We start from the raw sequence: 22581 nt of genomic DNA on the forward strand, positions 1-22581 counted from the left end.
CAACTAATCGCCCGGCGCCATCGTCAAGTCCGCCAGGAGAGATCATCGTGGGTCAAGGCAGCGGCAGCTTCAGCGGCTGAGAGCAGTGGAATCTCGCAGCCATGAAGCATCCACGCAGTGCGTTTGCATTCCATTAAATTAGCCGCAAAGGCAGCTCCTTATTAGCACCATAATTTAGAATGCACGCCCACTTCTCGGCCACCAAGATGCAGTGCTCCCGAAGGGGCGGCTACTGTGCGGTCGCCAGTTTTGTTTGCAATTTGTTAATAGGTTGTGGCATGCAGCATGTAAATACCCCAGACCGGGATGTGGTTGTGAATGTGGAGCTGGAGCTGGGAGCTGAAGCTGGACCAGGAGCACGAAGTCGCTGCATTCTCATTAGCCATGCGGTTTGTCCAGCCTGGCAACTTAATCCGGCGGGCAAAGGCTTATGCTAATGCCCGTTCTTAGCTCCGGCCATGATGTGCATTAAATTTGCACACGGCTATGGCCAAATTAGCCGGTGGTATTGGCCGGTCGGTTATTTAAGGCATCTATTAGTCATAAAATCGATTGCCAAGTCCCGGCTCTCGGCTCTTGGCTATTGGCTCTTGGCCATTGGATCTTGGCTCTTGGGCTCATTCGCACGCTTTGGCCAAGTGGACGGACGGCAATGGCTCGTACTTGACTTCTGAACCAGCGCCCACCGAGCGTGACTGGACTGGAAATGGGGCTCAGTACCAATCCCCAGTCCAAGACGCAGACCTCTGGCCGGTGGACAGGCTTCAAACACTACACACTACACAGCATTCCCTGGCCAAAACTAACATAACAACAATGAAACTGCTCCCCTTGTCGACGTCTCGCGGTCGAATTTTCCGTTTCAGTTTCATTTTCTGTTTCTGTTTGAGTTTATGTTTCTGATTGTGGTGCTCAGATAGGCGCGATCTGAGTTGGGCGCTCCGAATGCGGCTCGAAATAGAATTTTTCCCACCATCTAAAAATAAACCGACTAATGCAATGAGTATTTACATGGATATGGTATCTGGTATCTGGACCACGACTACCTAATGCTCTCCGAAAATAAAATAAGTGCTGCAAGATAAATGGGATATTTGTCGTTTATTTGTAAGCAAGTGGGGAGCACATGCGTCTTCTTTAAAGTAGCTTTAATCCATTTGAGGTGCTGCCTCCACAGGGAACCATGTGCTTAAGCTGGGAAATAAATCAAATATTTACCAGCTATTAGTATTAAGTATGCCTTTAATACAATACAATACGTTTGCTATTATGTTGCCATTGCTAGACGTGTAGCACTCCCAATAGCTGTAACTATATTATCTATATTGGTTGTATTGAAAATATGAAAAACGCCCTGCAATTGCTTATGAACCATTTGTATTCCTGTCCTCAAGTCATCCCACGACTGCCCCATCCACTGGCAAACCCCTCGCTTGGTGGGAAGCCCCATCTCGAAGTCCGAGTAACGCATTACAATAATTGTGTCTTTCGTGTTGGTTCTTTTGTTCGTTTGTTTATTAATTTACCCATTTATATATGGAGTCGCCCCGCCTCTGCGGTTGAGTCTGCTGGAGTCGGTGGCATTTAAGCTGCAACTTCACGGTTGAGAAACGCGGCAGGGAACGACGTGTGGGAGCCTCCGGCGGTCGCAAGTGACTGCAAATTATACGGCCGGACCACATAATAATATAAGTATGGAAATGGAAATGGAAATGAAAATGTCTGTGATTCTCGTGTGCAGAAGGCGGGGGCCCCGAGGAAAAGTAAAATGAAGCAAAGAAGGCAAACAAACGGACTGAAGCACTCGCGGATTATGCAGCTCATTTGCGAGGAGTTCTCGATTCTACCAGCAGTAGTTCCCGCGGACTCACTTTACTACTCAGTCGCAGTCTCAGTCTCATTCTCAGTCTGGGGAATCGGAAGTTAAGCTAAACAAACAGCGGCGTGTAAATGAACTCCACGCTGACCCATTATGCGCCCCATCCAGCGATCGATAAAGAAAAGTGCAGTGAGTTCAGTGAGTTGAGGGAGTTGAGGGAGTTGCGGGAGTTGGGGAGTTGAGTTTTCCAAGGCCCATCGAAACGGGAGCCGATTGATAAGTACACAGCGGCCAGCTGTGCGGGGCATCTATCATATGGCCGGCTTACCGCCTGACATGGGAACATCCGGTGAACTGCCGAACTGCCCTCGCAGCGAGTTCAATAAACTGCTGGTTGGGCCTAAAAAAGTTTCAGGCAACCAGCTCCTCGAAAAAGGGGAGCAGGCTGAAGGAGTTTTCGAGGGGCCTGTGGTCCAGCGATACACTTCATTTTGACAGATTACATCTCATTATGTACACCTTGCGGCGGCGTGGCCAAAACGAGTTTCCAGAACGGAATCAGGCCGAGATTGATGGCCAGATGGCCAGGCTTTGCATAGCAATGCGCTCCGAGTTCTCTCGCTGCGATCCAAGTTATGGACACTGCCAATTAATTTCCATTCCCAAACGCCGACTAGCTGGCGAAATTATTTGGCATCTAGCCGTGGAGATCGCAATAGCAATAGCAATAGCACATGGTTTATTGCCCGGCGAATTGGAGTTCATTTATAAGGCAATTTAAAATCAATTTACGTGTTGCATGAGCCGTTAATTTATCAAGAGCAGCCAGTCGCTGGAACTGCGGATTCCCTGGAGGAGCAGCACCGCTAGACTTTTCAACAGAGTCCCATCATCACGGCCAATTAATTAGGAATCGAGCTGGCTGCAGTGGGGCGTGCTGGCATTATGATTTTTTCATTGATACAAATATAGCCGACTGCCCCATCATCGGCCCCATCATCACTGGGGTTTTATGGCCCTGCCCGCTGCTAATAGGAACGTATTTATCAGATCTGTACGTGCTCGGTTGGGGGAGGTGGTGTGTTGTACCATTGGTATCGGTTGTATCAAAACATATAATTTATTGCGAACAAATACAGACTACATAACACGTACTGCCCCGCAAAGGAAGAGGAGATCCCTCTCCATCACCTGTCGGGGATTTGTGGACTTGGGGTGCGCGACACTTGCTCAAGATTCGGCCGACTGCGGGATTAATTACATTTTTACATAATTACAAAAGATTTTTGCAGAGCCTGAAAACATTTATTGCCATTGGTGTGGGATTTTCACAAGATTAGTGTCCTTTGCAATCAATTCAGTTAGTCGGCCGAAGGCTAAGCAAGTGTCACCGTACCTTGGGAAACTAAGGCTAATGAGGCAGGGGTGAGGATGCTCCAGGATCACAGAATGGCACTCCTTCGCCGATGAACACCTGACCATGATGATGATGATCACAGGCAGTAGACCAGGGTCCAAAACAGGGCATTGAACACGACGAAGGACAGCGGGAAGACGAAGCGCATCTTGCGATCGATCCACAGGGACACCTCCTTGGGCGTCATGGTGGCGAAGGTCTGGGCGGGCTTCTCCTTCGTGGAATCGCCGGACTCCGAGGTGGAGGTCTCGTCCTGCTCGTCCAAGCTGATGGCCGAGTCCTCGCGACTGAGACTGCCGCCAATGATGATGGGCGTCTCTATGGTGATGACGGTGTTGTTGGGGCCACAGGACTTGTCCATGCTGGTGGTGCTCATGGTGCTCATGGTGCTGTCGGTGCGTCTGTAGCCATGCCTGCGATGCTTCTTCAGATGCGGCACAAATGTGGACTTGACTATGTACTTGGTGGTGCGCTTCTTGAGCTGCAGATCGTTGTTTCGCCGCCAGATGGTGTTCACGAAGGCGAACTCCACCAGGCTGCCGAAAATGAAGATGGTGCAGACCAGGAACCACACCTCCGACATGGTCACATAGCTCACCTTCATCAGGTTGTTCTCCTGCGACAGCGACAGCGTGATGAAGGAGAGCAGCGTGGTGCAGCCCAGAGTAGTCCTCGCGGGCGTTTGATCCGCCTGCAGCCAGAAGGACACCCACGAAATGGTCACTATCATGATCGAGGGCAGGAAGTAGTCGATCACATAGTAGCCCACCTCCCGGGTCAGCAAGACGGTGAAGCTGATGATGCTGTAGTTGCCCTCCAGTGAGCCGTGCGACATGTAGGATTCGTTGGACACCCGGATGGATTCGTTGTACAGCGACCCAATCAGGTTGTACTCCGTCAGCTGCAGCTGCTTGTCGAAGCTCACGGGGTTGTCGGTCTCCCAGTGGAGCTGCACCAGCGAGGTGTTGTACATCCAGCTCTCCAGGGTCGTCTTGCACTTCTGCTCGTCGAACGGGAACTTCTGGAAGTTCATCCAGCAGTACAGCGTGGCCTGCAGCCGCGTGGAGGTCAGCACCGTGCCATTCGGATAAATGGTGGTCAGTTCGTCCTTGGCGCTGGTGCCCAGCACAGTGGAGGCCTGCTCGTTGGTCAGGAATATGTGCGGCACCCAGAGCATCTTCTTCAGCTCCGACTCGCCCATGATGGGCTGCCTGCGGTTGGGCAGATAGCTGGAGAAGGCCAGGCGCGGGTCCAAGTAGCGCAGCTGCAGCAGACCCTGCACCGTGAACTGCAGGTCACTCGAGTCCAGGTTCTTCATCACATAGATGTAGAATCGCGCGTATATGTCCATGGGCACCTCCTCGCCATCCTTGTTGTACACCACGGGCGGCACCATCTTGTCATAGCGACATCCTGCGGTCAATCTCGTCAGCAGCTCCAGCTGCGCCATGGACTCCGCGTTGGCCAGCGAAGGACAGTTGTTCACCGTGGACTGCGACAGGTTGATGGCCACGCTGAAGGCATCCGTGGAGTTCAAAGGCGACAGCACCACCGATCCATTGGCGGCTGAAAGCGGAACAATATTGGAAATGGTGAAATCGAAAATAACACATTTCTTCTTAAATAAATCAGCTCAATTGAATAATTATCCTTCAATTCCCTGGCATAAGATATTGCGAAATTCTATTCTTTTTTGCAGAGGGCACGAGCAGTTGAAATGCTAACTGCAACTTGATTGATACGATTTTTAAGTGCAGATAATTTGACTTAGTATTCACAATAATCTAGACGAACTAAAAATAAATGTGTTCTAATTGCGATAAGAATAAAAGGGTAAAACATTGCTCAAAACTGGTGTTCCCAAGTATCCTGGCACCACAATTATATTTATTTTGTTAATGTAATTTTTTTGAGTTAAGGACATTTTGGCCAAATGATCGAAAAATCTTAAAATTATAAAAATATTTTTTTAAACATGCTGAATTGGTGTTAAAATTGTGAAATCAATTTAGTCCAAGGAGCATGCGGAAAATCCATTTTGTCACATGATTGTAAACTCGTTAGGAAATGATAAAAGGATTTAAATTGTGATAAGGTTGTCTACAATTTCTGTAAAAATTACTGTTCTTAAAATTAAATAGAAATATTTACTACAAAAAAATATAAAAAAAAAAGAGGTATGACAATTTATATTCCAAAGTTTGTCTAAGTTTCGTAACCGTGAAACTCTCTCAGATCCTTCGGTGATACTCGTGTCCACCTACCCAGATTCTGTTGAATATCGCTCAGCTGAATTCCGGCCGCACTTGATAATCCCAAGTAGCTAATGAGTACGAAAATCCCGAGTGTATCCATTCTCCGGTTACTCATGTCAAACAGCTCGTTGTTTCTCGAATCACGGGACTCAGAGTTGGTAACTTTGCAGGAGTGCGACGATTTGGCGACGATTTTGCGACGATTTTCTATTTTGTTTTTCGCGCGCTGCGTTTTCACGGCCATCCGCTTGGCCCTTTCTCGATCAACTATTTAACTTGAACTTTTTTTGGCAGCGAGTTGGCCAACTCGCCGGGCCTGTCCAGTGAGTGAGTGGCGCCAGTAGCGGAATATCGCAATATCGCAGTATCGGAAGTCGGATGGCTTGGTTCGGGTTCGTGCTCTTCGGAGCAGCGCTTCGTTCTACGTAATATCTATTACTATACTAACTTGTATATTTTAATTGCGAGCGGCTTTTAATTCCCCGCCACTCATACCACTCATGCCACTCATGCCGCACTCATGACAGCTTGTTCGGGCCAATTATTGTTGGATGCCTTTTGGGGCCTTATCGCCGCTGGCCAAAATCGCCTGTAAGTGGCCAGCTTTTCGCCCACCTGCCGTGTAATGCCGTTAATTGCGGTTATCATTGCGCCGGAGAGGGCGGCCAAAATGTTTGCTCATGTCTCCGGACTCCTGATTAAGTGCCCGGCCAAAAACGCCAGCGACTTGGCGACTATGTATAGAGATATAGAGATATACGCTGTCGCACTTCAGTTAAGCGAACCGATCGCATAATTGATGATGACCCATTGGCAGAAGCGGTTCGCTGGCGGTTTATTTTTGGCCAAAGTATTTCGGAAACTTGCCCAGATCTGATTTGATTAGCCAACGGATGTGGACGAGTACTTTTCGGTCTGCATTCTGGGTGGTAACAGACTAAGAAGTATTTCAGCAAACCAGACCTGGCAAACAAAAACTTAGCCAAAGGAACGAATGCATCTTGGACCATTTGAATGCGTAGTTCTGCAGCCCCTCAGCAGCGCTTCACTTTAATCAGCCGTTTGCCCAGTTTTACCAGGAACAGGACCGCCTCCCGCTGTTTGCTTCATGAGGCCCATAAAAGTTTATGGCCTCGAAACAGAGACGCAGAAACGAAACGAAACTACGCCGGAGTGCATTACGCATGGCTGCGACTCTTGTGGCATCCGCACCTCACTCCACCACCAGGTCCATGCAGTCGGAGGAGTCCTGAGTCACGCGGCACAAGGAGGCACGTGGCACGTGGCACGCAGGCCTGTAGCAACATCGTAGATGGTTGGATGGTTGGAAAATCGCAGCAGACTGGTCGCTTTAGCTGCTAAATGGATGGCTGTATCAGGTGTTTACCCCGCCAACTGAGGGGCTAGAAATTAATTTACCCCATTTGCCGATCAATCAGCAAGCACTCCTACTGTTTGTAATGATAACACTGATTATCTGGAATTACTACTACAATGTAATTACTACTAATATTACCACCCTCTTTGTTTTTGTAAAGCATGCATGCTGATTACCACTGGTTTGCGTCATCTTTCAGTCTGGACTACAGAACCTAACCCATTGAACCCTGTAATAATGTTGTTAATTTATAAACTGTACAACGCATAGAGTCATAAAAATTGGTTTTTATTGCAGTAGATGGCCTCTGTAATCTGAAGCTATTTTACTAGAATTTATACTGCCGATGGACTCTGCAGATAGCCTGGGAAACTGCAACGAAGCCACAAGTTCGGTGATAGCTGATAGTAGTGAGGGTATGCAGCAATCTCAGCACTAACAAGGCAAATTAAAAATGTTTACAATCTCATTTTCACAACACTTAGCAGTGATTTCGACCGCAAGTGGGCGTGAAAGTGGCGCTGATTAGATAGAGCCAATGCCTGTCCGTTGGCCGTTGTCCGTTGTCCGTCCAGGTTTTATGACTCCGGGGAAGGGGAAATAGGGGTAAATAGCAGTAGCTTGAAATCAATTAAATCACTCAACGGGCATATAAACGCTGAAAATCCGTTTAATCACCTTGCCCGTGTGTTCTCAAGCCCGGTAAATATTCCAAACTCCACACTCCCTGCATTCATATTTCATTTTAGTGTGAGCCTGCTGCTTTTTGTTTTGTTTGCACGAAGTCCCTGCTGGCGCATTAATTTAAGCCGCCGGGAACATAAAAGCTGCTCGCAAAACTAAGCCGATTTAAGAGCACATTTGAATTCAAATGCCGCACTGCCAAATCCAAATAAAAACTAAACGGATGGATCCCTTTTTTCCCCGCTTCTGCTGCTGCTGCTGCTGCTGCACCTTGCTCTGAAAACAGTCTGAATCCGAATCTGAATTTGAACCGAACCCAACAGGGAGTTTAAATGGCACAAAAACTGTCTGCAAAGTTTGCGTCTGAAGTTTTTAGTTTCGCCAGCGCAGAAATTATAATCCTTTAAATGGCAATCGAGCGTTTCTGAACAGCCGCAAGATTAAGCCCGAGGAGTGCTCTCTCATTATGACCTGTAATCGGCGGCAGATCCATGGGGATTCTATAAGGCTGGGTAGGAATTCATCCAGATGAGTAAAACATATATGGAAATAAATATTTATAATATTTACAAGCTGATAAGGTCTTATCTTAACATCAATGTGCACCTAATATGTGTCGTATTACTGATACGCCCTTCTGAAATCTGATTTTTGATTGATTTGCAGGCAATGACAATCAATCTTGATTTTGATGACACCTTGCTATCATTTAGTGTTCATTTAATTAAAAAATCAAAGGTTGTGAGTGTGTATTCCACGTTTTCAATGGAACCATTCACTTCCAGTTGCATTTCGCCGCAGATATCCCACCTTTGTGGCACTGCATCCCATCTTCTGGACGAGAAGCCCCATATAAAGAGGTGAGTAATAGTCGTCGCCTCTGTAATTGCGGTATATGTCCGTGTGGGCGGGGCTGAGGGGGGGCGTGGCCGACCGTCAGAGCAATTAAGGCTGGCCAGACTCGCCGCAGACGCTTGGCCAGGTTGACATCGCCGGACAATGGGACATAAATCACACGAGTCGCCGACTCGCAAGGACGTCGGATCCTTAGATCTGCAAAGTTGGCTGTGAGTTGGGGTTTCAGTTGGGGTTTCAGTTTGAGTTTGTGTGATGGTTTTGAGTCCCGGACCTCGTTTATTACTGCTGCTCGGCTTTTTACTACTGTTTCAGCTGGCGATTTCCCCTTTCACTCCATTTTATTTTGCTTTATTTTATGTTGGTATTTCTGCAGATTCTCGCTGCCTTTATCGGTTTTTGTATGTTGGCGGATGCTGGCATTTCTATATTTCTATTTTTCTATTTTTCCATTTTCCCCTTTTCCTTTTCGATTTTGGCCTTTGTTTCTGCTGGTGCTCCATTATTGTTTCCTTTGATTTATTTTCGGTTTCAAGTGATTTCCGCCAGCACTCAACACTTTATGGCTGTTTTCGCCTGGTTTGGGTCTTTCCCATTCTTTTTTGGCGCTTTTCTTGTTGCATTTCAAGCAAAACTCGCAGTGCAAACATTTGTCATTTGCGGCTTTCGGTCTCCGGGGTTTTCCTCGTGCTGCTCCGGTTTCCTTTTCCACTTTTGCACTTTTGCCTGGCTTTTGATTTGCGGCGCTTAATCGTTGGCAAGCGTCTGCGGACATTGCGTTTTTAAATGCACATCTTGAACGGCTCTGTTTCTGTTTCGGTTTCGGTTTGGGTTTGGGTTTTGGTTGCTGTTTCTGTTGGTGTTCGGTTTTGGCCATAAATTAGTTGGCTCTGCTTGAATTTTGCATTGCTTGAATTTTGGCATTTTTTTGGTAGCCAGCACACGCAATTGAAAGCAGCAGGGCGGCGATTCTGCTGCTGCTGTTGGCCATTTCAGTGAGCCATTTCAGTTCAATGGCATCGCCTCGCCTGCACTGAGGCCATTGATTAGGGTTCCTTCTTACCACTCTGCTCAGTTGGTGGTGGCTTACCAAAAACCCAGGACCAAAAGCCAAAAAGATGCCTTCGGGCCGACTCGCTGCCTTGTAATCTGTCAAAATTGGCTGCGTTCCTGCTAAGCGGAAGTTCGTACAAAAAATTTGCCACACTAAACTGGTTATTTAATGTTGCACAGAAAGATCTCAGAGATGGAAAATGGATTGGAGCTTCTAAGACAAAAATTATAAGTTATGATGAAAGAAGTGAAACATGTGAATATCAGCCAAAATGATTTATAGGTAGGTAACATTATTTAGGGTCTTTCCATTCAGTGGCTTCTTTTTGTGATCATGTGGCAGCTTCTCGGTTTCTTTCAGTGCACACCTTATTGCCAAGCCCCCAGTTCAATGTCCTCGGTGGGCGTGTCGATTGACTTTGAAATCCGCCAGCTTCTTCTTCGCTCGTTGGTTTTTTCGCCTGAGAATGTGCATTATGTCTGCAATGATCGAAAACTGGCACTTGAATGAAGTCAGCCACTCAGCCAGTTAGCCACTCAGCCAGTCAGTCACACACTCGTCAGTCAGTCGCCCCGCGAAACTGAAAGTTTTAAGCCCGGCCTGGCACACTATACAATTATTAGTTTAATTCCCAGCCGACTTTCACGCTGAGTCAACGACTCTGCTGTATCTGCGACTCACTCAGTCACCCAGTCAACCCAGTCAGCTGTAATTGATCACGATGCGACAAATATTTATGCAGCAAAGTAGAGCCGCAGAGCTCGTATCGCTAAGCTGCACAAATAAACACGAAGAGCAGCAAACTCGTATTAAGCGATCAATAATCGTGGTAAATACGGCATCGAGACGCCAGCGGCGATAAGGCCAGAAATATGAACGCACAATCCGAGGAGAGTGGCGAGGAAAAGCGAGGAAAAGCGATGCCAAGGACTGGTTTTTGGGCCTGGCTCGTTGCAGATAAACAATGGCAATAGAAGAGCTTAGACTTCGAGGAAGGGTCAAATGCCGTGGGCGGAACGGGGGGAGTAGGGGAGGTGGAAAACCGCAGAGTAGGAGGATGTGCCTTCGCCTTCGCCTTCGAGTGGTCGCTGCCCAATGATGATGATGATGAGCACAGCAAATACAAATTATGGCTGAAAAGCGCTACGTAAATACTGCAATCATTTTAATAGACCAAAAGCGGCGGCGCATAAACCATAAACCAAACGCCACAGAGCCACAGAGCCACAAAGAGGAGGCAGCTCCGATCTCCGGACCCTTGGACCAAAGTGGACAGCCGAAACTTTTCTATGGGAAGTTGGAGTTAAAGGCGTTTCTGCGATGCTGCAATGCTGCACTGTTGCACTGTTGCAATGCAGCAATGTTGCAACAAGCTGGCACGCGAGCGAGCCCATGATGCGGTTTCCCGCCACTTGCCCAAGTTTAGCAGGGAAATTAGCGTAGATAAATATTTCCGCGGAAATTCCACAGCCGATGACCACTGATCGATAGGCGGGGGGTGTGTACTTGGTCGACTCCAGTTGGCTTTCCGCTGCAGGACAGCGAATTCCGATGTGTCTCGGCCACTTGCGGTTTGCAAATTGCTGGCGCGAATGGAGTACACTTCTCCCCGGACCGTCGACGTTCTTTTCCCGGATCATCGGCGGCGTTCTATGGGGTGATTTCTGGCTGATAGACAGCTACAAGCGCACTTAATGCCGCAGATGAGGGGCGGCGTGGCCATGTATCTTTAGCTATCACTCGGCGTGCAAGATACAAAGCAGATGCTGACTAACCCCAGTCGCACTCCCCCCTTTCCCCCTCCTCCACAGTCTGGAGTATCTCCCCCCCCCACCCCTGGAAGAACTCATCCAAATCCGAGTGCCGCCCCTGTCAATTCCGTGGCACTTATTTTCGTTGTCTTTGCCGGCTGAACTCGGGGCACTCGCATCTCACACTCCTTCTCTGGAGTGGAGTTTGTGCGCATGCGCTCTCCAACTCTACACACATCCCGCGGTTTGTTTTGCTACACTCATTCGTAACATATGCAGTGCTGCAGGAAAATGCCCAGTCTAAACTAAATAAATAATAGATACTAAATACAAGCTACTAAAATATGAATGGGAATCATGAGTGCGAGACACATTTACTACTACATTTTAAAAACTATCTTTTCATGCATGTATGTGCATGTATGCCTAAAACTATGCCCAATGACTCAAACACTAATATGAAAGTTAGTTTACTTACGTTTTATTTTCTCTTATCTTTCTTATCTTGCTTATTTTCAAGTCTTAAGCCGCACTTAGCGCCACACCACCACGTGCTGGCTCTCTCTCTCTCTCTCTGGGACTATCTCTCCACGTCTCTCTCTCTTGCGCTTGCCAGCCGGCATTCGAAAGTCTCCAAAGTTGGCGCCAAAAGTGCCGCCTGCTCCACTCCGGAGACAGCCGCAACACCAGCAACACCATCCACACACTCGCGGTCCACCGCAGGAACAGGTTCCACCCGGGAGCTCAGCCAGGCGGCGGCTCCAAGTCGATTCCGATTCTCGGGCAGTTGCTGTTGAACCGTCGCACGTAACGCACGCTGCAGCGGAACTACTGGCTTGTGCTTCTCGGATCGGCATTCGCATTGAGTTTGGTTTTCGATTTCGGTTTCTGTTTCGGTTTCGGCTGCTCTCGGATTTATCGGTCGGTTTGGTCGGTTTGCTCCGCTTGATCGGTTGGCCAACTGCAACTGCATTCGGCAGTTGCGATTGATGGACTGCAGTTGCCGCGCCACGCAAACTCTGACCTCTGACCCCGGACGGACAATCAGCGGGTTGTGTGACTGCGAAAGGGCGCTTTTTATGAGGGTCCGCCATCAACCGCCAGAATATATCAAATAAAAAGTCCAATTTCGGCTTTTGGTTTTTTTTGTGCCTCCGGGTTTTCGATTTTAGCATCTCGCATTTCTCGAGCTTGTCGACGTCGTGTGCGCGGTCTTCATAAATTATACAAGAGCGCATTTCGCGAACGACTTGCAAATAAATAAGCATTTACGCTTTTATTATTGCCCGGCGTGTGTGTGTGAGTGTGTGTTTTTGGAGCAGCAGCAGCTGAAGGAGTTCTTTGGAAAAAGCTCCCATGTGGCGCAAGCCGGCGGAATAAGAAATAAAACCGAATCGAAACGAACCGAAGCGAGGTTTCCCCACTTAAAAAATATATCATCTTTGCATACAATCAACATCTAGCCATAAAAGTGTGTATAGGCATTTCGGGATAGGCATCCGCTCTGATTTGTGTGCGCTGATAAGCCAGTGATTGCCGGGCATAAAGCCAAAGCCCCCAACACTAAGATATTATATCTCAAGCAGGTAAGCAAGGCTACGTCCATTACTCTCCACATTGAATATTAAACATTGAACATTCAACATTGAACATTAAACTCGAAGTGCAGGCAAAGCAGCCAAAGTGCAATGACATCGCGGCGTCATTATGCAAATGTGTTAATAGCGCAATGAGCAGCGTGTGCCTGCATCCTGATGCGTCCTCATCTTGGTCATTATAATCATCATCATCATCGCTTTCCAGCTATTCAGCTTTCCAGCTGGGGCTCTCCAGCCCCAACGATGTGCATAATTGGAGCGCAGCTAGCTGGGTGTCTCTAACTGGCTCTAATGAATAAATAAGTGCCACTAATAGTTTTCGCACTTCCTGTTCTCGGCCATCAAGTTGCACGCGTTCTCAGCTGCAGGAATTGAATCATCCGAGCTGCCACATCTGCATCATCTGCCACATCTGCATCCACTGCCACAACTGCATCATGAAGCCGCAACAAGGCAGCGTCCATGCTGGCAATATTTAATTATGAAGCTGCGATGGCGATAACCTAACTGTCTGACTTCTTTTGCTATTTGTATTTGTGCGCGACATGCAAGAGTTCTGTGCTACACTGCAAAAAAAAAACAGTTTATTTCATTTCATATTTTAAATGTTCTGAACTGAGTTGAAGAGCTTTACAAGCTATTTAGTCCCCAGGCAGAGCTCACAATTATGCACTAGAGTATTTTCTCCTGGTGTGGACAACTCAATTCCGCAATTGTGGTTCTTGCAACAGCAACACTAACTGCTGATGCGACTGTTGCTGCTGCTGTTGTGTTGCTGCTGCTGCTTTTGTGTTGCTGCTGTTGTGTTGCCCGTGTTGTCGTTGTCAACGCCATCATCGTTGGCATAATCATTTTCGCTGCTCTTTCCCACACAAATCGGCATGGAAATGTTTTCATTTGGCGCATTTACTTTTTCCATCTTTGCGGGGAAAAAACGAAAAATAAAATTCTTGCCATGGAAATCTCAGCAGTTGCCATCGCAAATGTTTGCGCAATTATTATTGCAAACTTCTTCCGCAGCTACGAAATTGCTTTTTTATTTTGGGGAGATCTGTTTTTATTAGTTTAGGATATGACTGACTATGATTTGACTATGGTTTGGTTTCAAGCTATGAACATAAGTGCAGCTTTGTCACACGTTTCATCGGCCGAATTTCGCATGCGAATTCTTCTGGGGGAAAAAAAAACATTTCCCATTTCCTGTCCAACAATGTTGTGCAACGGATGCCCCATCATAGTTTCGCCAGATAAACATCAGCCAGACAGCCAGACAAGCAGACAACCAGAACACTCGAATGACTTGCGCAAATAGCCGGAGTGGGGAAAAAGTGAGCACCACGCGAATAAATACAATTTTTCAACGAATTTTCCCGACTTCCTCATTTGCTTATCAGCGCCGGTGGAATTCTAAATCAGGCTGGCAAAGATGGCTCCGCTTGATTTCACTCACGCAGACTCATCAACTTTTAATTAGCTGTAATTTGTAATTTGTACATTCAACGTCAAACGCCGACCACGCAGTCAGTCAGTCAGTCAGTCGAAAGATGTCGCCGCCTTTGCCTTTGAAGCTGCCGCAAATGCGCATGGCTGAGGATGATGATGTTCGCCTGTTTGCCACACTGACAGATTGCTGATAAAAGCCAAAGGCCCCAACCAAAATCGCCTGGTTAACCCTTTCAGCGCCTTTAATCGCCGGCAAAGTCGGGCCACGAGTCGCGGTATCCATGGCCTCATATCCATCCAACCAAAGCTGCAAAACGCCCATCCATCAGTGATGAGCGGCAGCTGTCAGCGGGTTCGCCGCTTGGAAATTTGACAAAACTGTTTCGCTTATAAATGACTCTTTGATGGCTAATAGCCCCCCCTCCCCCAAAACGAGGAATTGATTGGGGTATTGAAAAAAGGGGGGAAGCCACTCGCTTCGAGTGTCACATTAAGCGGGAATACAAGACACTTTAAAGGTTTGGCTACCCACTTCTCATACCACTAATCACTGGCCAGGGTCGTAAATCCACTCGACTGATTCCCATTCCCATTCCCACTCCCATTTCCATTCGCATCTGCAGCAATAAACTAATGCTCTTGGTATCCGCTTTTTTAATTAGTGACATTATAAATGTGGACATACATGGGTGCTGTACTAAAAACAAAACTTTACGAGCTAATTTTATGGCTCTTGCAATTTATAGACTTTTGGCTCATGTGACACAAGCCTAACAACCAAACTACGAAAGCAGCAGCAACTTTCCTAACAATCTCTATAAATCCCCCATCTCGCAGCAGAGGCACTTAATTAATTTCTGTAAAAACTTTAAGAACAAAGGGCTCTTCGTTCACGTTCACGTTCACGTTGCCGGTGCAGTTCAGTTGTTCAGTTGTTGCAGTTGCTTAGTTGTTCAGTTCGGATGCTATAGTTCCTATAGCCTAGTTGTTGCACGTTAATTTCCAATTTGAGGCGAAAAGAAGAGAAAATAGGAAAAAAGCGAACACAAGTAATGTCATACAGAGCAGCAGCAAAATCAAAGCCCAAAGAAACAACGACGGCAACTTCGACGACGGCGGACAACACAGCCGTAGAACTAACTGCAAACTTGCAGCCAGCGCTGAAGAACAACCAAACAACAAAACAACCAAACAACAAAACAACCGAACAACCAGCTAGCTGAAACGCAGCAGAAAAGCTTGCACCAGTTTCCCAACTGCAACTCGGGGTTGTGTAGTTGTTGTAGTTGGGAACAGTTACCTGGGCGCTAAACAAAAAAGACAAAAACAGAAGAAAACGGAGAAAAACGGGGGAAAACAAAAAGGAAACCGGGGGGAAAAACTGCGCACAGTAACCAAGTGAACCAAGTGAACCAGGCTGAGAAGAGATGAGAGGTTGATGCTGTGCACTTGGGGAAAAAAGTGGCAAACTAGAGCGCAGAACTAGAATGCTGCATGTTCAGAAGAAAGTTCCAAATGGTTGCAACATAATACACTGTGGCTGCCAAAATCTGGACATCCATGATTGCAGATTTATATTCCAGTGTAGAAAAGGCTTTAGAAAGTAGCCAGGGGAGAGGTGGAGGAGCTGGATGGTGGCGGGCCCAAAGCCAAACCCGTTGGCAGCTCGACTCACTTCTGCAGTTTGCGTGATGCAATTGCCAGCGCCGGAGCGCCAAAAGATTGAAAGCAAACGACAGCCACGTAACTAGAACACTTGACGGTGCTGCTGATGCTGCGGATGCCTCTGCTGCAACAATTTCCAATTAAAGCAGTTACTGCTGCAGCTCCAGTTGCTTGGGGATCTGCGAGCGGCGAACTGGGAGCTGGGAGCTGGGATCTCAGAGCTGCGATCTGGGATCTGGGATCTGGGATCTGGGAGTTGCAGTCCGCTTATGTGTCGCTTGCGCAATCATCATACGACGCGACGGCCACTTCTGACAGCTCCAACTGCTCCAACTGCTCCAAGTGCTGCAACTGCTCCGGCTTCTATTTGACTTTCTATTGCCGCAGAGTGGAGCTGGACAGGAAGCCATCCGTAATGGGCCTTAAAATACACATTTTATGCCCAGCTAACCATCCCCAATTAGAGCTTTGGGTTAATTGCAGTGACGCATAGTTGCGCATTACCCCCACCACTCGCACCTCCAACTGCAGATCCATCCATCGTCCAGCAATTGGACGCTCCCAGTGGGCAGTGGGCAGTGGGCAGTGGTCAGTGGACAAGTCGGAAGCTAACGGCAGCGCGGTTCGAGCTAATTGATCATTAGCTCTATTTCCGCCGTGAGATGGCAGCGACTTGAAGTGGTGCGTTTCTTACCACGGGGCTAGTTGGGTTTGTGTTTCCTACACATGAGTAAGTCATAAAGTGGCAACTTTTATGACAACCGAGCGCATGTTGCACGCAATCAGCTGGACAGGCCGAAGTTCCAGCTTTGGATTTCAGTTGGGTTGGGCTCTTCCCTCTATAAGTCCGATTTCCTTGCATCCGCGATTGTTTTTTATGCGTTCTCTGGCTGGAGAACACAACAAAAACGGATGGCCATAAAAGAAAATGTGTGCTGCATGCAAGAATCTAAGGAAAAGAAAAAGAGCAGGGAACTGGGTGAAATCGATTTGTATACGGCATGTAGTTCTTTATTACAGTTGCGGCCGATGAAGAAGACTTTTGTAGAAGTCAGCGGAGGAGAAAAACCAAAGTGGGTTGCATTGAGGAAAATGCGATTTTGCTTTCCAGAGATCTCTGGCACGGCATGAGAGGGGCAGGGGGGAGGGGATAGTGCGTGGTGACTAGCCAAAGACCATAACTATGCAGCGAGTAGTTTACCAACTGCCCACCGAGGCATCAGCATCTCAGTTGACTGATAGATAGATAGATTTCCCGCCAGTCACTGACCCACTGCCCACATGCAAATGAGCTGAGTATGAGTGCGGGAATGGGTATCTCACGAATGCGTGTGTATCTGTATCTGGGCTGGCTAAGGCAAACTGGGTCGGGGGATCTGCATCCAGATATATGTAAGTGTGTATGTGTGCCTGGTGCGTTGGCGTTGGCGTTGAGTGAAGTCTGGGGTCTGAAGTCTGAAGTCTTCTCCTGGCCTTTCCGTTTTTGGGAAAATAGGAGCGCAACGAGAGGAGCACCTCCACCTCCACCTCCACCTCCACCGCCAGCATCTCCTTTGCTGTGTTGTTTCTGGCTGCATCTTTTGTTTACTTCTGTGTTATTTTTTGCTGCCGAACACATTTGGTTTTTATTCCACGAAAGATGCTGCCAGAAAAGCGAGAAACCCGAGAAAAGTCGAAGCTGAAGCTGGAAAAAGTACAGAACAGAACAAGCGATCTTAATTTACGTTAGCTCGTTAGCTGGAACTACCGTTAGGCGCTCAAGTGCAGAAAACTGCAGCAGAGTTTTCCGTCTGTTTTATTTTCTGTGGCCAAAATGCCGATACCTTTTTTGGGCATTCTAGCAACGCCTCCAAAGCTCCAAATGCTCCATTGTGTCTGCTTCTCTGCGGTTGCAGGGCGCGTGAAAAGGCCAGTATCGCGGCCTGGTAATCAACAGTTAGTGGTCAGCAAATAACAAAGAAAATTAAAAAGAAATTCGGAAAAAAACGAAAAAAGACAAAAAACAGTCATAAAAAGACAAAACTAAAATACGAAGAGGTATTGCTATTGGTTTCGCATGCTTTATTGCCAATTGGAAAGTTGGCTAGAGTGCCAGAAAGCCATTGAAGCCGCGCGGAGATTGGTGTTAGAATGCTTTACGGGCCATTGTCTCGAGTTGGCCGTAATTGGCGGAGCCGTTGTCCGCTGCACTCTGAGCTCTATGCAAAAGCCATAAATACGGCCAAAGAGCTGACCAGCTGAAGAAGCGGTTAGGTAATAAATTGTGAACGGCGGCTGGAGAAAATTGATTTAATAACTGCGCATCATTAAAGTGTCTTAATTGCATTCTTCCGCGAAGCAAAGGCTAATCAACCTGAGAGTTCGCACCGCACTCGGCCAGTGATCAAACGTCTTTGGCAATCCATCAGATGCCGCTGAATGCCAATGCCATAATTTTCCCAGCTCCCAGTTGCAGCCAGTTTTCCCCGCTCCTTGGCCAACCAGTCAGTCAGGTGCCGCTGAGTCAAGTCAATCAATTAGGCATTTTAGGCATTTCAACACACATGTTGTTTACAGTTCTAATTCTGGCAGCGTTTCATTTAAATGCCATCGTGTCTGCAGCAGAAATGCAGGCGGATCATCAGAACATCACAGCATCAGTATATCAGTATATCAGAATATCAGAGCATCGGAGGTGGAGCAAAACTATTTTAAACACGCCGCTCGCTAACGATTTCCTGTTAAATTATGCTGCTCCACGGCTCCACGGGGAAAACTCCGGCTAGTTAGACTTGGTAAAAGGCCCAAAAGAAAGGGAATCGGAAACCACAGAGAGGTCGTAAAGCGAAATAGCCGAAAATCAAGTCTCAAGTATCTTAAATAGCCCCGAGTCACGCTTCATCTTGGGTAATATATACTAATGATTGTGTTTAGAACAAAGACCACTCATCGGGCTAATTCAGCATTTGAGAAATGCCTTCCGCTGCCAAATCGACCCCTTAACCCACAAAAGTATCTCGCTCGCAAAAAGCAGACGACGGCTGATCAATAACTTCGCAGCTACTCAAAAGCTCATTAGCCGATGGCTGGATGTTGGAGTAGAAAATTCCCAGAACATTAGAGCATTTGGATGGCCACTTTCGCTGGGGGCGAAAATAAGAGTGCAAAGCACCTCTAATCTGAGAGGGAAAACCGGCAGAACGTGTCTCGAATGCAGTTGAAGAATCAATTAGTACTCCAGTGACTAACGATTTACCATTTCCTTGTCCCAGAAGCGCAGCCATCGCCAACAGAAATTGACAGCCCACATCACACTGGCCTCTTAGTTCTCAGTACTCAGTACTCAGTTCTCAGTTTGCGGTTCGCAGTTCTGGCCAACTCAGTTGGCCAAGACTAGAGCTAGTTTCCAGTTATCTGCTAGACAGATTTGATTTATGCACAGCCCACCCACGAACAGCAGTTCCACGGCAGCCAGAGTTTATAAATGTTTTACGAGCGGTATAAATTTAAATTAGCAAGCAAAGGTCTTTAAAATAAACAAGGCAGTGACTCCAGCTGGAAGTTGAAATTCTGCCTTTGAAGCTCATTTGAAATTTCCGAAAATTTGTAGAAAAACATTCATAATAAAGATAAAATTCTTGTAGGCCTTTGAAATCATTACTATTTCTTTCTTAAGCACATTCGTCTTAATTAACTAGCGATTTCCGATCGAATTTTAGTAGATAATCCCCTACAGATGATGGCATTTAAGTTCTTTTGTATAGCCCACAGACAGCGATTATTCAATAATTTTTATTTTTTGCTACTTCGATTTGGCCAATAAAGTTCCAAGAGCCAAACAGTTAGGCAGTCAGTCATGGCCAAGAGTCTGGCTCGAAAAGATTCTCACTGATCGCCCGATCATTTTCATTTCCTAATGGATATAAATTGCACCATCATTTGCAGGCGAACACGAAAATTTCATTTGTGCAGGCGATTTATGATGACGCATTAGAGCGAGCGAATACTTTTCGCGGAAACTGTGCGGAGACTGTGGAATTTGGAAGTAGAAAGAGGTATCCAGTTCTATGGGATAGCTGCGATTGACCCGTATTTCTGGTTGCGCTCGTGCCGACAGACATTTAACCTTGACACCCAGCCTTCCCTCCCTCCCACCGCTCACTGCCCAAAAATGCGGGGTCAAAGGGCGGCCGTTCGGTTCGCTTGCCGTTAGATTTGGCGCAATAAAAGTTTCTTTTCCCGCTCTTCTGCTTTTTGGCCTCTTTGCCATTTTGCGCAAGCTGGCTTTTTTTTGGTTTGCTGCTCACAATCGCCGGGCATGACTCAAAAGTACGGCGAGTGAAATACAGAAATAATCCCAGCGAAATAAATTGCAAAATCTTTCGCAAGCCAAAGAAAAAGTGCGGCATTTTTTTATGATTCTGTTTGTTTGTTTGCCTTTTGCCTTTTGCTTCAGATATCTGGGTGTAATTTTATAGTTAGCCGAGTTGTTGTGGAACGTGATGCTATTTCCATTCGCCGGCGATATTCTCCTTTTTATTGGCCGGCAAAGGCGAACTAAAAGAAATCATAAATTTGCAGAAGCCAAGACGAAGACGCTGCATATTTAATAACGTCGATGGGAATCGAGGCAGGAGGTCGCAAATAAGCATGGCTTCCAATGAACGGCAATTACGAGTACAGTACTTTCCTGCGCAGGCCTCTTTAAAAATGTATGTCAATTGGTCAATTTCCGCCCCTCGGCGAGTGTGGGCCAATTAAATGTCATTTACCTTATGTGCTGACCATATATGGTAATGTCCATTCCCATCCCCATTTCTATGCCCATTTCCATGCCCATCTGTATCTGGAGTCCAGCTCAACCATTAGCCATTCGCAAAGCAAATCCTATTTAAATATTTATATCACAAGCTGTCCCAGTCTGTGCGGTGCTCCCCCCCTCTTGGCCCATCGCTCATTTGGCCAAATGGCACTGTGGGGCATTTTAATTAGGCAAATGGCCGATTTGGCTTCATAAATGCAGACATGCACAAAATTAGCGAAACTATATCGCAATGCCCGCCGGCGATTGACAGTTCAATCAACTCGCGGTGCAAATTGCCCGTGCATTTGCAACAGCAAATCAAATATTACGTATACGCCCCGCCACTCACCCCTTACCTTCCACCAAAAACAACTACGAGCCATTGTTGTGTCAGCGATAACCAAAAAAAGGCAAACAAACACGATGACGGCGGCGACAGCGACTCCAACACCTTTGGAGTGGCAATTTGTTGGCGCTGCCACCGGGATATGGATGAAGTGGAGTCCATGGAGGCAGCTGCTCCGGTTTGGCGACAAGCATACTGGTGGAGCGAGTGCCCTCGGCTGGCAGTTGATACCTACCAGTTGATACCCTAACCCAGGGGTTTCGCTGCGACGCGGGCACTTCAAAGCGAGCCGATTGACTTGGGGTCTTGGCAGCATTACAATGTGATTGATTGTCACTTACCCATTATTTCCCCATTATCTGAGCAAACAAATGCTTGCCAGACATAATGCCGCGCCCTGCTCACACACACGCTGATTCAGTCACTTCCGAAAAGTACAGATATTACCATTTAACTTGGAAAAGCTCTGCAACGTGTGTTTGTCATGCTTATTTGCTTACATAGTGATACCATTACACCAATGGCCATCATTTGTATATCATTTCAATAAAGGGTATTCCAGCTTCGAAGTGATATGAGCAATGACTTAAACCCGTTGTGGTCTAAAGTCTATGACTCAAGCAATCAATTGCCAGCGGCAACAACAATGCGGGCCATACTTGAGTGGAAAATCAGGCATTGAGTATCTCAAGAATGACTTAACGGCAGCGCAAACTTTTGCAGTAGCAGTGGCAAAATGGCAAAAAAGAAAGAGGAAAATGAAAATGAAAAGCCACAATGAGAGCTGCTAATAGCTGGCAACTTTTGAGCTGAGATGGCGATTGCGTGAATGCTTTCAGACTTTCAGACGTGTTGCATTGCAGTTCCGGCCAACTTGAGCCCAACTCCGACTCCAAGTCGGAGTAGAGGGTACGATTTCACGTCGTGCTTCAAATGTGTCACATGCATCGATGGAAATATCAGTAATTTGAATCGCTTGCAAAATTTCCATTCGCATTGCGCAAAATGGCAACGGCAACAATTGCGCACACAAACAATTATTTGGAAATTGTTATTCGGAGTGGTTGCTGTGGCATGCTTTTCTGTTGCCAAGTTGGCCATAAATTGTAACAACTGTCGCTTGCATATAAGTATCCCAAGTATCGGGCTCAATAGCTCATGGATGCAAATGCAAATGCAGCTCCAGATTGTGGGACACAAATGTCAGTTTCCAGTGCGTTTATTAACTGCTCGAGCGATGATGCAATGCAAAGCCTTTCGGAGGAAGCCAGTAACTGCTCTTCAGATATGTACATCATAGTTCGGCTCACTCGTTCGCATATTCAATTTGCTGAATTCATAATAAGCAGATCTTGTTCTGTTGCTCGGCACAGAGGCCTTAGGGCCAATACACTCAATTAATTATTCATTAAACATATCCTGTCATGGTCTCCATTAACTTGCAGCTCTCCTCGCACCATTCACTGTCACAAATCAAACATATCCATCGAGCATTCTCCCCTTTAATTAGACACAGAGAATAAATTGAATTAA

General features: G+C 46.8%; 2 protein-coding genes across 7 annotated transcripts in view; one reads left to right on the forward strand and one right to left on the reverse strand.

The window, feature by feature from the left end:
* Positions 1–2933: 2933 nt before the first annotated feature.
* On the reverse strand, positions 2934–11708 carry LOC122620655 (pH-sensitive chloride channel 2). Of its 2 annotated transcripts, none has more exons than XM_043798233.1 (2): positions 11692–11708; positions 2934–4802 (listed from the first exon to the last, which is right to left on the reverse strand). In XM_043798233.1, the coding sequence occupies exon 2, from the start codon at positions 4684–4686 to the stop codon at positions 3313–3315; it is 1374 nt and encodes a 457-aa protein (XP_043654168.1). In that variant the 5' UTR covers positions 4687–4802; positions 11692–11708; the 3' UTR covers positions 2934–3312. The 2 variants fall into 2 exon arrangements, with proteins under 2 accessions (XP_043654168.1, XP_043654166.1); XM_043798231.1 differs by lacking the exon at positions 11692–11708 and adding an exon at positions 5501–5817.
* Positions 11709–11991: 283 nt separating this feature from the next.
* LOC122619618 (band 4.1-like protein 4A) overlaps positions 11992–22581 on the forward strand; it is a 58523-nt gene continuing 47933 nt past the window's right edge. For 3 of the 5 annotated variants that reach the window (XM_043796655.1, XM_043796656.1, XM_043796658.1), the window contains exon 1: positions 11993–12799. The gene's annotated coding sequence lies outside the window, so the exon portion shown is untranslated. Of the gene's footprint in view, positions 12800–22581 lie in introns of all 5 variants that reach the window. The other 2 variants (XM_043796653.1, XM_043796654.1) reach the window with 1 other exon arrangement.

The sequence above is a fragment of the Drosophila teissieri genome, chromosome 3R, assembly GCF_016746235.2.
Source record: "Drosophila teissieri strain GT53w chromosome 3R, Prin_Dtei_1.1, whole genome shotgun sequence".
In the NCBI taxonomy this organism is placed as follows: Eukaryota; Metazoa; Arthropoda; class Insecta; order Diptera; family Drosophilidae; genus Drosophila; species Drosophila teissieri.